The sequence below is a fragment of the Mustelus asterias genome, chromosome 16 (assembly GCF_964213995.1).
Source record: "Mustelus asterias chromosome 16, sMusAst1.hap1.1, whole genome shotgun sequence".
Lineage (NCBI taxonomy): Eukaryota > Metazoa > Chordata > Chondrichthyes > Carcharhiniformes > Triakidae > Mustelus > Mustelus asterias.
Window position 1 is genome coordinate 62,662,361 of NC_135816.1, and position 14,260 is coordinate 62,676,620.

Consider the following 14,260-nt stretch of genomic DNA (forward strand, 5'->3'; position numbering starts at 1 on the left):
CCCTTCAGGTATCCCCTTCACTGGCTCTGTGACAATTTTTGTCTAATTCCATTCTGTGTAGGGCCTTGAGTTTAAAGTTAAGGATGCAATATAAGTGCAAGTTACTTCTGTATATGTTGAAATAGAAATAATTCATCCTGGCATATTGATAACATCAATATAGTGATGTTTGAAGGTTTCCTTTTGTATTACAATGTAAACCTGAACTGATTTTCACAGTAGTGTAATCTTGCTTGAGACACCGTCTGCTGTCAAAGTGCAGACTGTCAAACAGCAACTCACACTGACTTCAGCTCTTATTTCAAGCACAGCCCCTCTCTGTCCCATCAACCTCCCACTGCCCCCCTACACCCCTCCCTGCACAATCATTGTAACATGCTGAGAGAACAGCCCCTTGTGACAAAACTGGGCGATTTTGTCTTGTTAGACCTATTTAGCTTTTGAAGGCAATGGATGTTCTGTTCAAAATGGCATCAGCCAGCTGTGTCTCTTGGATATCTTGAAGACATTCCCTTTGATCTGTATTTAGTCTGTGGAGTGCTAATTAATGCAGCTGGTTGAAATGCAAATAGCCATCATCAGGTTATTTAAAAACATTTTAAATATTTGCCTGTGTACTCAGTCGTTGAATTTGCCCTGTGACCTCATTTATTATATTTGGTTGTGCGAGATTTTGTATTGTTAAATGTGTGATCTAATATTTCTGGTATGATTGATATGGAAATGCGTTTTAGCATTTATAAATTAACGGCTGCAAATAAAGAGCCCCTTTGATCTGTTGAGCTTGATCTAGCTGAACAAGTGAAGCTCCTTTGTGAAAGTGTTTTATTTAAGCTGGTTGGCACCGTCAACTGAGAAGCCAGCTTCAAGACAAAGCATGATGGATAAACTAGAAGTTTTTACAGCTAGGCATAGTTTGTGAAACCAAATATTACACCAGAGGGAGAAATTAGAAATTCTCCTCACTGTGTTTTAAACACATTTTAGAAACATTAAGATCTATATTTGCTTGACTGCATCAATGGGCCATTTCAGTTTCTTAGTCCTTCTTCGGGGTTTGAAAAAGAAAATTATTCCCTTGTTAGACATTATCCACTCTTGTGCATAGGCAGCAGTTCTGTTCTTAGCTCTGCTTGTGAAATGAAAGGAGATGCAGTATGAATAAATTAAAGTCTAATTCACATTGTTACTGCAAGATAGAATATTTGTTAACCCTCTCCTCTCTGTTAAAACTCCCTGATCACAAGGGGTGTGGCTTATTTCTAGAGAGCCATTAAAAGAGATGCTGCTTTTGAGAAAAAGAGATACTGTTTATATGATATGGTTTATTTTTTCACCTGACTCGTGAATGTTTTTGTGCTGGCGGTTCATTTGTGCCTCATTGTCTTTACTGGAACATTTCATAGAATCACAGAAACCCTGCAGTGCAAAAGGAGGCCATTCAGCCCATCGAGTCTGCACCGACAACAATCCCACCCAGGCCCTATCCCTGTAATCCCACATATTTACCCCACTAATTCCTCTAACATACGCATCCCAGGCACGAAGGGGCAATTTAGCATGGCCAATGCACCTCACCCACACATCTTTGGATTGTGGGAGGGAACCGGAGGAAACCTACCCAGACACGGGAAGAATGTACAAACTCCACATAGACAGTCACCCAAGCTGGGAATCGAACCCGGGTCCTTGGAGCTGTGAGGCAGCAGTGCTAACCACTGTGCCACCGTGCCGCCAACTAAAATTTAAATTTTTTCCAACCAAAGTGGGTAAGTCTGATCAGTCAACAATTTTCAGCCTTACATCCCAGCTTTCTGGTTACAAACAAAGCCCTTCATCAACCTAAATATTTTTGATGATCTGGCAATTGAATTGCCCAGACAATACAAGGCAACGTTTGCTTTATACCTGACCAGTCCATCAATTGTGTAGAAATGTGGGAAGTGACAGCTGAATCCCTCAGATGTGCATTTACTATGTATGCATATTTTTTACTTATTTTCTGATGCATCTTGTTTCAAGCATTTTAATCCAAGGAGGGACATGTGATTGGGAAAATCCATTGTGATTTAGCATTTTTGGACATAAACAGCATTTATTATATGCTCTTCATATTACTGACAGGTCTTTCCTTCTTATTGTTCAGCTGGCGGTCTGCAGGAAATTGCCACAAAGTTTGACAACCAAAGTGTGATGTATGGATTCTGCAGCATCAAGGACTCTGGTTCTGGCCTGCCAAAATATGTCCTCATAAATTGGGTAGGTAAAAATGTTTTTCATGGTCTGCCTGAAGTGCCTCAATAGCTCCACAATTAATACCAACTTCACTAAAATCCAGAAGGATATACTAGAAAAGGCTGCAAGTTATCATAAAATCCCTAGAGTGCAGAAGGAGGCCATTCGGCCCATCGAGTCTGCTATCCTACCCAGCCCCGAGTCCCGTAGCCCCACATATTTACCCTGCTAGTCTTCCAGACACTACATGGCAATTTAACATAGCCAATCAACCTAACCCACACATCTTTGGACTGTGGGAGGAAACCGGAGCATCTGGAGGAAACCCACGCAGACACAGGGAGAATGTGCAAACTCCACAAAGACAGTTACCCAAGCTTGGAATTGAACCCGGGTCCCTGGCACTGTGGGGCAGCAGTGCTAACCACTGTGCCACCATGCCGCTATCTTCTGAATCCAATTGATGCCTTCTCTATCATGCTTGTGTCACCTCCAAACTTGATTGCTGATTTCTTCTGGCCAGCATCCAACATTTGCCATTCACAAACTTTAGCTCATTTAAATTCTACTACCCATATCATATCCCAACCAAATCCTCCTCATCCATCACCCCTGTACTTGCATTGCCAATTCCCCATTAGATCAAGATTAAAATTCTCACTTTTGTGACTTTCTTGTCCTACCTCTGTAAGCCCTTCCAATTCAATGTTGCCATCATCCACCAACTCTCCCCCACCCACCCCCACTCCCACCCTCACCCCTCCTCACCACCCTCAACTCTGAAATCTCTATTCCTATGCCAGGTTTATTTTGAAATCTTTTCACATCCTCCATCCCTTCTTTGGTGAGCTTGCTATCATCTGCTTAGGTCCTATGTTCTAGAAATCTCTTCCTTACACCCTCTCCGCACCTCCTCACTTCTTTTAAGATATCCTTAAAACCCACTCATTCACCAGCTTCCTTGCATAAAGCTTTTGACACCCCTCTGAATCATTGGCTTGGAGTACAATTCTTTAGTTCCCTTATACCTCTGTGAATCACCATTTAGCATTGTTTTTGTGTTCAGAATGCTATGCAGATGCAAGTTATTCAGTAGATGAGTATGGTTGTTGGAGACGTAACTGGATATTTGAACAGAATTATACAATTTTACATTTTCTGAGTATTTCCCCTGCAGTCATTTTGTCTAGCTTCTCTGTTGGAGACATGAGTGCTCTTTGTCTACATGTAGGGTCAAGTGCATGGTTTTTCTCCCCTCAAACATTGAAGCTCACTCAAGGAATAGGAAGGCTCTCTAACTTGCTCTGGTTTTCATTCAGTGTAGGCCTGCCACAGCGTAGCTCAGAGTCTCTGCACTGAGATCATTGGCACTGATTCTGACCTCCTCTAATGCCATTGCCATGCTGTAGTGATTGATTACTTGCAAACAAAATGCTTAAACAGAATCTGCATTGTTGATGCCAGTGTGATAAACTCATAAACAAATTAGAATTTAAAGGTTGCCGTCCAGCGAATTTAGCTTTTGCCTGTTTTGCAGCAGTGTTCAGTGTGTCCCCTGCTTTGGGAAAGTGTGTAGTGCAACCTTCATGCAGTAAATTATAGCCCTGTCAATAGTACACTCAATGGTTCTAAAGTGATGGAGTGTTGTCTCTTTACCTACTTCATCATTTAATAAAACAAAATCTTTCATTAATTGTCCCATTTTCTTGACTCAAATTTAAGGCCTCCCTATGACGTTAACTCCCTCGTAAGACAGAGTAGCTATATGACTAACTATCATATCTTTAGAAATACTATTTTGTAAGCTTCCCCAAAATAATGCTTGAGAGTAGAAACTGACTATGTAGAGAATCTTAAGAAGGAACCTCTGTCCTAACGCCCTGTGACTGAGAATATTACTACACACTCGCAAGGCTGAAATTGGGGTTAATCAAATGGGGTTAAATAAGCATTAGTGTACCTTTCTCCTGGTTTTTAAAATGTATTTCATTTGTTAACATTTATTTCTTGTTTCTTTCTGTCCATTTATCTTTTTAATAAAAGCAAATTACTGCAGATGCTAGAATCTGAAACCAAAAGAGAAAATGCTGGAAAATCTCAGCAGGTCTGGCAGCATCTGTAAGGAGAGAAAAGAGCTGTTGTTTTGAGCCCAGATGACCTTTGACAATGAGCTTTGACAAAGGGTTGTCTGGACGCGAAACGTCAGCTCTTTTCTCTCCTTACAGATGCTGCCAAACCTGCTGAGATTTTCCAGCGTTTTCTCTTTTTATCTTTTTAATAATGAGCACATTACTAAGGTCTGAAGCTAGCCTGGCAAAGGGCTGCCTCTGATTAGTTGGTGGGCACAGAAATAATTCTCTTTTTCCAAATAGCTGTTCCCTTTGCCAGTCAAATCCGGGTGAGGAACTGTTGTTCCCATACAATCGCAAAGGTAATCGATGTTGAAGCTCCAGACTGCCATCCAGGTATGAAGAGATGTTCCCCGTACACTCCCAAAACCAATCCCTGTTTTAGTTTCCTGAACTTCTGCAGATTTCTTGAAGAAGTGCATGTGGTGTGAGAAGGAGCTCAGAAATGAACTCCCTTTAAACTCCTGCTACAAATGAAGTTACAAATCCTGGTGAAATGATAGCGCTAGTGGGGTTTTTGTTCTTTTCCTTTGTTCCTTAGGTTGGTGAAGATGTCGATGACCATCGGAAATGTACATGTGCTAGTCACGTGCCCACAATTGCAGACTTCTTCCAGGTAAGTGTGCTTCTTCTGGTATTTCAGACCACCCTTTGTTGTGTGAAAATAAATGGTCCCATATTTAACTCAGTCGTTGACAGTGACATCAGATTAGTGGAAATATACTGCACAAATTATTCAGTTCAGCAACTAGGGCATTTTTACATGTTCTGCTTTTGTAGTTTGGGTTGAAAGAGACCAAAGTCTGTTCACGTACTGCCCATTGCTAAATCGGCCCCTGTAGTCTGACAGAAGATGCATGCACTACAATACTGAAATTACAGAAGCACTAAATGTAAGAGCGTCTCATTCGTTCTGATCATTGGCTGGATGTTCGAGATGTAATTTTTCCATTGAAGTGAAACTGCCATTTAATCATCAAAGACTTGGAAACCTTCAGATATGGCATTGGTTGGCCAATAAAAATGTCTTTAAAGATGGGGAGGGGGATTCTCCGGGCCTGCTGGCTCCCAGCGATGGCCCAGAGAATTGAGTGTTGGCTGGAAAAGAAATCTTGCCGGTCACTGAACCCGTTCTGATGCTCCCAGTCCACAACGCCAGCCTCGATCGGGTTCCTGGCCAGAGCAGACAGAAAACCCACTTAATATTCAGATAACTTATTTTCCATCTGATTAGCAGGTTTGGAGTCCAGATCAATTCCCTTCCACTATTTACCCACCTCCCCACCAGGATCTGCACTGGACGGGCTTTAGTACAGATCCTCACAACCATACACCTGGTGTGTTGGACCCAGTGGATCCAGGGAGCTCCACCAACTCTTCAGCAATGAGAGACATCCTCCCCCACCATACCATGCAGGCATGACCCCTCCTCAGTTCCTCCCCCTCCTGGGAATTGGCTTAGTGAAGAATTGGTGGGGATGCTGTGGATTTGGAATCAGCTATGATTCCAGCCTGTCTGAAAATTTTAACATAATTTTGGCTTTCATGTATACTCAATGCTCTCAATTACAATTTGACATCAATAGTTCTAACTTGGAATGAATTTTGATATCAAATTTGATAGCATGCTGAAAGCTAATCCTGCACCTTAAAGCTATCTCAATGCGTCAAAACTATCCCTGCACCTCAGAGCTATCTCCACACCTCAAAGCTATCCCAGTGCATTCAAAGCTATCCCAGCATGCTCAAAGCTATCCCAGCATGCTCAAAGCTATCCCAGCATGCTCAAAGCTATCCCAGTGCATTCAAACCTATCCCAGCGTACTCACTGCTATCCCAGCATGCTCAAAGCTATCCCCATGTGCTCAAATCCCACAAGCTCAGCAACCTGCAATGAAAAATGCATGGACCTTAATTATTAAATTCAGTTAGTACGTAAAAATTGTTCTGCTTTACACAAAAGGCTTGAGAGCACACACGGCCCCCATCAATTCTTAATTCATATTAGTCTCAGAATCCAGGAGATCCATTCATGACTGGATGGGGAAAGGAGGAATGGAGGATGGTGAAAAGGAATAAGCAGGGTTTGGGAAGGAGAATAAGGGGTGTGGTGTGAGGGATGGGAAAGAGAGGAAGGGATAGAGAGGTTGGTGGGGTGGGTGAGGGAGTGGGTGAGGGACCCTACGCACACTGTGTACAATCAGCTGGGACGTGGAAAAAAATTGGCTATATGTAGTCACATTTCATTATGATCATTTTAGGATGGCAAATGAATGAGTCTATGTCAGTTGATAATTATCATTTGACATTGCAAGTATGGTTCTGTGTGAAAATGACAGCTAAATGACTGCTTGTGAGTGTAAGTGATATCAAATGATGGCAAAATGATTGCAATTGAGAACATTAAATGAAAGCTGTTGAAAGCAGATACTGTCAAATGATATGAAAAACATTGGGTTGGACAGTTTCCATTTGTTATGCAGTGATCTCTGTTAAACTGCATCAATATTGATGTCAGGACACTACTGCAGTACTCTCTGTATGAAACAACCCACTGGTTGACAAGACTTACATGAGAAGAGTGACTACTTGGGTAAAGTATATACAGGCTGCTAGCATTGCCCAGCAAAAATCAGCACATTTAGGAAAGGAAGGATAAAAGGAGAGAATTCCAGGGCTGATTCAGGGGATGGTGGGACTGATGTATGAGGAGAGATTGACTAGGTTAGGATTGTTTTTGCTGGAGGTCAGACAAATGAGGGGAGATCTCATAGCGACTTATAAAATTCTAACAGGACTAGACAGGGAGGATGTTCCCGATGGTGGAGTGTCCAGAACCAGGTTTCACAGTCTGAGGATTTGGGGTAGACCATTTAGGATGGAGATGAGGAGCTATTTCTTCGCCCAAAGAGTGGTGAGCCTGTGGAATTCATTAACACAGGAAGTAGTTAATGCCAAAACATTGAATGTATCCAAGAGGCGGCTAGATGTAGCACTTGAGGTGAATGGGATCAAAGGTTATGGGGAGAAAGCAGGATTAGGCTATTGAGTTGGATGATCAGCCATGATCGTGATGAATGGCAGAGCAGGTTCGAAGGGCCAAATAGCCTCCTCCTGCTCCTATCTTCTATGTTTCTATGAAAACACAAGGTGAGTGCCTTTTCTTTGAATAACCACATAAAAAATGTACATAATATTCATCACCGTTTTCCCTTCTCTCTCTTCCTATCTCCAACCAGGGGGCAAATGTTATTGTTAATGCCAGCAGCCCTGAGGATGTAGACTCGACTGCTATTCGTCAGAAGCTGACCAACGGCACAATGCACATTTCGAGCCCGGTTTTGCGCCGTCTTCACCTGAAAGAGGACGATGAGTTGTTGCCCCCAGTGGTGAGTAGAAGACAGAGGGCTAAACTTACACCACAGAGGCAGGAAAAATAGCAGGGATTGTTTTCAGGTCAGAGACTCAACCCGGGAGAAATTAATTAAAGTTAAGATTTTCATGTGGATGAACCCTTAATTTTCATGAGAATGGGTTTCCTATCCAATTAGAGATGATGGGCCAGCCCTCAAACCTGGTGGGCCAATCAAAGATTTCTAACTGAAGCACCCAGCAGCAATACAAGTAAGTAACTGAGGGCAGGGGGGGGGTGGGGGGGGGGGGGGGGGGGTGGAATTTGCTTCAATAAGAAGGTGCCCTCTCAGCTATTTTCTTACAAAGTTTTAATTGAAAAATATACAAAAAGCAGCCACTGTGGGTGGATGAAGGGGGCATTCCTATAAAAGGTGGTCTTTTGACTGAACTCCTATCCAGGGAGGTAGGGAAAGCCTCTAGGCCTTCCAGGCGCACTGACATCCCAGACTTCCATTGGGTGCCCACCTGCCCCCACCGCACACCCACACCACCCCCTTCCCCCGTCACATTGGAAAACTGGAGGCTGACTGGAAAATGCCAGTTGGCCTCCTCAACTACCTATGAAAAGGCCGTTAATGCACCAAATTGCATGCCCATATCGTGGGGGCAGGTGCCCTCCTGGTCCCCTGGAAATGGCCGGTGCCAGGAAAGGTGTCCCAAGACTGACTAATTTCATGTGCCCCCATTCCTGATGTCAAGGGGCCTAAACATTTAGGCCACAATGTGTCTGATCATAACTAGATGCTGGAGAGCAGCAAGGGAAGTGGTGGATGACCAGAGAAGAAGACAGCAATTACCTTCTCAACTATTTTGCAGTTAAAGACAGCAAACATTGAAAGAGGGTATTCACTCAAATGTTATCAATTTTACGAAACAGATTAATGTATAAATCTACCGTCATCATATTTAAACTAACATGGAGCAGTCAGATAGTGGGACATCAGGGTAAAATAGCAGAATACATTGTATTTTGCTGCATGTGGCCAACAGATATTGGGAGATTGGTAAGAATAAGAAGGCTTAAGGGGGTCACTTTTTAGAGGAATTGAGAATGGATATGTACTGGAAGATTTAGTAGTTGTGGGGATGAGTCTGGTATTTGTCCTGAACTCTGGCAAACTTAGGCGATGCTTATAGAAAAAATAGAATTCTATATAGATATATAGAATAGGTAGCCAAGGGATCATGATGTAATTGGAAGTATAGGCCAGGATATAATGCAGAGGCAGTGGTCCCATTGACCTGCTGAAAAACCAGGGCCAACCCCATCTCTGCTAGTCCTTGAGTCATGGCGCCTGTTTACATGGCTCAAGCAATTAGTTGCCTGAGTTTGTGGCTTCTACCCTGCGGGTGTAAAATGCCTTATTTTCAAGAGCTGCCAGCTAATCAGTGGGCCAGCAGCTGTTTAGTCCCAGCAGTGCCACTGTAGCAATCACCAGATCAAACCAGCAATGGAGGCTGCAGAAACTGGTCAGTGGGGTGTACTCACCGGGCCCAGTCAAGCAGAGAGGGATAGTGATCGAGAGGCTGGGGGGAGTGGCTTCAAGTGGGGTTGGCCCTTTCCGCTGGGGACTCTCCGTGGCCACAAGACGCTCAATCAGGAAAGACCTCTTTCCCGGGTGGGCAGGCAGCCCCACAACTGCCAGCTGGCTTCCGGAGCGGGAACATAAAATTCCAGCCAGAGTGACAAAATTAGTTTTTTTCCATTTTGGAACAGTCGGTACAGGAACTCTAACACTCATGTTTCATTTACTCACTCTTAAGGCACACATCAGCACAGTTGTGTCAGTATTCAGGTTACCTGATTCAAGGTACAAAATTGTTACGATTCTGCTTGAATTTAACTACAAAGGTTATAGATCCAGAGATATCCTCTACTTCCCCTCTGCACTTCAAATGCCGGTGGATATGACTGACTGGTTCATTCTTTTTTGCTGTAAATTACAAAGAGAAACTCGTCAAAAGTTTCACTGGTTCCTCCACAGCAACTTTTTCTTCCAATACCAACTGATGTTTTTCTTTGATAATGTTCACGTTGCAGGGCACGACATACCAGAAGACCAACGCTGCGATTGAAATGAAGCGAATCAACCGAGAATTGTTCTGGGCACAGGCAAAGGTACAACTCCTCATTGTCACCAACTGAAAATCGTGAGACTTTGCCAACTGTGCAAGAATTTCAGTTTTGAAAAGAACAATGCAGATTCTTAATTATACTACTCCTACATAATGATCTTTCAGCAAGACATTCCTAGTCTGAGGAATGTGTAGAATGTCACTCGAAGTCTACAAGCAGGGAACAATATTTTAATGAGCAATTTTGCTGACCTGGTCTGGATGGCCCTGAATGATCAGGGTTGCCCGAATCTGCTGTAAATATCCTGACTTGGCATCAGTCGTTTACATCTCATCTGAATCAGTTCAGCCACACACTCAATTGTTTTACTTTGTTTATTTTTTTTAAATTACAGTTTTGAAGCAAAAATAGGAATAACACAGCACATTAGCTATTAGTATCTGTAGGTACAGCAGTCTGTGTTTCGATTGCGGAGCTTTGCTTCAACTTATTTGGGCAGCAATCTCCTTCAGAACAGGAGTGGATCACAATTAGGTAGCTGATCAGAGGCAGTACTACTTTTCCCTGTCTAATTGAAAGCAAATGTTAGGTTGCATTTTGATAGTGAAGATGAGAAATTGATCATTGCAAATCACTGTGACCTTTACTGCTATGTAAGAAAAACAGTCCATCTAAAAGCAGGCTGTCCAACATGCAGCCCATGGACAGGATTGTGGCTCCGAAAGCCACTCTATGTTGATCCCAGCCAGTACTGTTAGTACTGTCCAAAATGCCAGTAAGACTGGCACGTGAAGTTGGAGATTCTGCAGGGGGGGGTTACTCTTCCAATCCTAGGCTATTACTGTCCCACAAATACGGAAGAGAAACAGTCTCTAATTGGATGAGCAGTGATCAGTGGTGGCAGTAAGTGTGTTTGGGTGAGGATTTGGGGGGGGGGGGAAGAAGAGAGAAGATGTTGCGAACTCCAAGGTGAGAGAGGCTGCGGGACCTGAGGGAGAGAAGGTGCTGCGGGGCCCAGGGAGAGAGAGAGAGGCTGCAGGCATAAGGGACGAGGAGAGGCTGTGGTGCCCAAGAGGGAGAAGGTGCTTAGGGGCTGGGGGAGAGTAGTTACTTTTATTCATTCATGAGGTGTGGACATCGCTGGCTAAGCCAGCTTTTATTGCCCATCCAGAATTGCCCTTGAGAAGATGATAGTGAGCTTCCTTCTTGAACCGCCACAGTCCCTCTGCTATAGGTACATCCACAGCGCTGATAGAGTTCCAGGATTTTGACCCAATATACTTCCAAGTCCGAATGTTGTGCCGCTTGGAGGAGAACTTCCAGGTGGTGGTATTCCCATTTGTCTTTGTCCTTCGAGATGGTAGTGGTTGTGAGTTTGGTAGGTGCTCTCTAAGGAGCCTTGGTGTGTTCCTGCAGTGCATCTTGTAGATGGTACACACTGCTGCTACTGCGCACAGTGGTGGAGGGAATTAACGTTTGTGGATGGGATGTGAATCAAGCAGGCTGCTTCATCCTGAATAGTGTCAAGCTTCTTTGATGTTGTTAGAGTTGCACTCATCCAGGAAAATGGAACGTATTCCATCACATTCCTGACTTGTGCCTTGTAGATTGTGGGAAGACTTTGGGGAGTCAGGAGATGAGTTTCTTGCCGCAGGATTTCTAACTTCTGACCTGCTCTTGGGAGAGAGGCTGAAGGGTCCACAGAGAGGCTGTGGGCCTGGGGAATGGGAAGGTGCTGTGGAAGGTTGCAGCATCCAGGGGAAGAGAGAGGCTGCAGCACCCAGGGAAGAGAGAGACTGCAGCACCCAGGGGAGAGAGAGACTGCAGCACCCAGGGGAGAGAGAGACTGCAGCACCCAGGGGAGAGAGAGACTGCAGCACCCAGGGGAGAGAGAGAGAGGCTGCAGCACCCAGGGGAGAGAGAGAGGCTGCAGCACCCAGGGGGAGAGAGAGAGACTGCAGCACCCAGGGGAGAGAGAGAGACTGCAGCACCCAGGGGAGAGGGAGAGAGAGAGAGTGCAGCACCCAGGGGAGAGAGAGAGAGAGACTGCAGCACCCAGGGGGAGAGAGAGAGGCTGCAGCACCCAGGGGGAGAGAGAGAGACTGCAGCACCCAGTGGAGAGAGAGAGACTGCAGCACCCAGGGGAGAGGGAGAGAGAGTGCAGCACCCAGGGGAGAGAGAGAGAGAGACTGCAGCACCCAGGGGGAGAGAGAGAGGCTGCAGCACCCAGGGGGAGAGAGAGAGACTGCAGCACCCAGTGGAGAGAGAGAGACTGCAGCACCCAGGGGAGAGAGAGAGAGACTGCAGCACCCAGGGGGAGAGAGAGAGGCTGCAGCACCCAGGGAGAGAGAAGGCGCTAAGGTGCCCAAAGAGTGAGAGAGGCTGCTGGGCCAGGAGGACGGGGAGACCACAGGACCTAGTGTGTATGTGTGTGAGTGTGTTTGTATGTGTATGTGTGTGTGTGTATGTATGTGTGGGTGTATGTGTGGGTGTGTGTGTGTATGTGTGTATGTATGTGTGTATGTATGTGTGTGTGTGTGTGTGCGCGAGTGTTTGTTTATATGTGTGTATGTGTGTGTATATATATGTATGTGTGTATGTGTGTGTGTATATGTATGTATGTATGTGTGTGTGTATGTGTGTGTATGTGTGTGTATGTGTGTGTATGTATGTGTGTGTGTTTATATGTGTATGTGTGTGTATGTATGTGTGTGTGTTTATATGTGTATGTGTGTGTGTTTGTGTGTGTGTATATGTGTGTGCGTGTGTGTGTGTGTATATGTGTGTGCGTGTGTGTGTGTGTTTATGTGTGTGTGTATATGAGTGTGTGTGTTTATATGTGTGTGTGTGTGTATATGTGTGTGTATGTGTGTTTGTGTGTGTTTATGTATGTGTGTGTGTATATGTGTGTGTGTGTGTATGTGTGTGCATGTGTATGTGTGTGCATGTGTATGTGTGTGCATGTGTGTGTGTGTATGTATGTGTGTGTTCGTGTGTGTGTGTGCGTGTGTGTGTATATGTGTGTGCATGTGTGTATATATGTGTGCATGTGTGTATGTGTTTATGTGTGCGTATGTGTGTATGTATGTGTGTGTGTGAGTGTGTGTGTTTATATGTGTGTATGTGTGTGCGAGTGTGTGTGCATGTGTGTGTTTGTATGTGTGTGCATGTGTGTGTGTATATGTGTGTGCATGTGTTTATGTGTGTGTATGTGTGTGTGAGTGTGTGTGTTTATATGTGTGCGTGTATGTGCGTGCGTGTGTATGTGCGTGCGTGTATATGTGTGTGTGTATATATGTGTGTGCGTGTGTACGTGTGTGTTTATGTATGTGTGTGTATGTATGTGTGTGTGAGTGTGTGTTTATATGTGTGTATGTGTGTGTGTATGCGCGTGCGTGTGTATGTGCGTGCGTGTATATGTGTGTGCGTGTGTGTGTATGTGTGTGCACGTGTGTGTGTGTTTATTTATGTGTGTGTATGTGTGTATGTATGTGTGTGTGTGAGTGTGTGTGTTTATATGTGTGTGTGTATGTGCGTGCGTGTGTATGTGCGTGCGTGTGTATGTGCGTGCGTGTATATGTGCGTGCGTGTATATGTGTGTGCGTGCGTGTATATGTGTGTGCGTGTGTGTGTGTGTGTGTGTTTATATGTGTGTGTGTGTTTGTATGTGTGTGTGTGTATGTGTGTGAGTATGTGTGTGTGTTTATATGTGTGTATGCGTGTGTGTGTGTTTATGTGTGTGTGCGCATATGTGTGCGCGTGTGTGTGTTCGTGTGTGTGTGTGTATGTGTGTGTCTGTGTGTTTATGTGTGTGTGTGTGTATGGGTGTGTGTATATGTGTGCATGTGTGTGTGTGTGTTTATGTGTGTGTGGGTGTATGTGCGTGCGTGTGTATGTGCGTGCGTGTATATGTGTGTGCGTGTGTGTGTGTATATGTGTGTGCACGTGTGTGTGTGTTTATTTATGTGTGTGTATGTGTGTATGTATGTGTGTGTGTGAGTGTGTGTGTTTATATGTGTGTGTGTGTGTATGTGTGTGCGTGTGTATGTGCGTGCGTGTATATGTGTGCGCGTGTGTGTGTGTATGTGCGTGCGTGTATATGTGTGTGCGTGTGTGTGTATATGTGTGTGCGTGTGTACGTGTGTGTGTGTTTATGTATGTGTGTGCATGTGTGTGTGTGTGTGTGTGTTTATATGTGTGTGTGTTTATATGTGTGTGTGTGCATGTGTGTGTGTGTATGTGTGTGAGTGTATGTGTGTGAGTATGTGTGTGTGTGTGTTTATATGTGTGTATGCGTGTGTGTGTGTGTGCGCATATGTGTGCGTGTGTGTGTGTTCGTGTGTGTGTGTATGTGTGTGTCTGTGTGTTTATGTGTGTGTGTGTGTATGGGTGTGTGTATATGTGT

The 14,260-nt window shown here is 44.4% G+C and overlaps 1 protein-coding gene across 2 annotated transcripts in view; it reads left to right on the forward strand.

The window, feature by feature from the left end:
* dbn1 (drebrin 1) overlaps positions 1-14,260 on the forward strand; it is a 197,441-nt gene that overhangs the window by 142,370 nt on the left and 40,811 nt on the right. For both annotated transcript variants that reach the window (XM_078231629.1, XM_078231630.1), the window contains exons 3-6: positions 2,147-2,259; positions 4,906-4,980; positions 7,604-7,753; positions 9,820-9,897. In XM_078231629.1, coding sequence (XP_078087755.1) covers positions 2,147-2,259; positions 4,906-4,980; positions 7,604-7,753; positions 9,820-9,897 — 416 coding nt within the window. The remainder of the gene's footprint in view (positions 1-2,146; positions 2,260-4,905; positions 4,981-7,603; positions 7,754-9,819; positions 9,898-14,260) is intronic.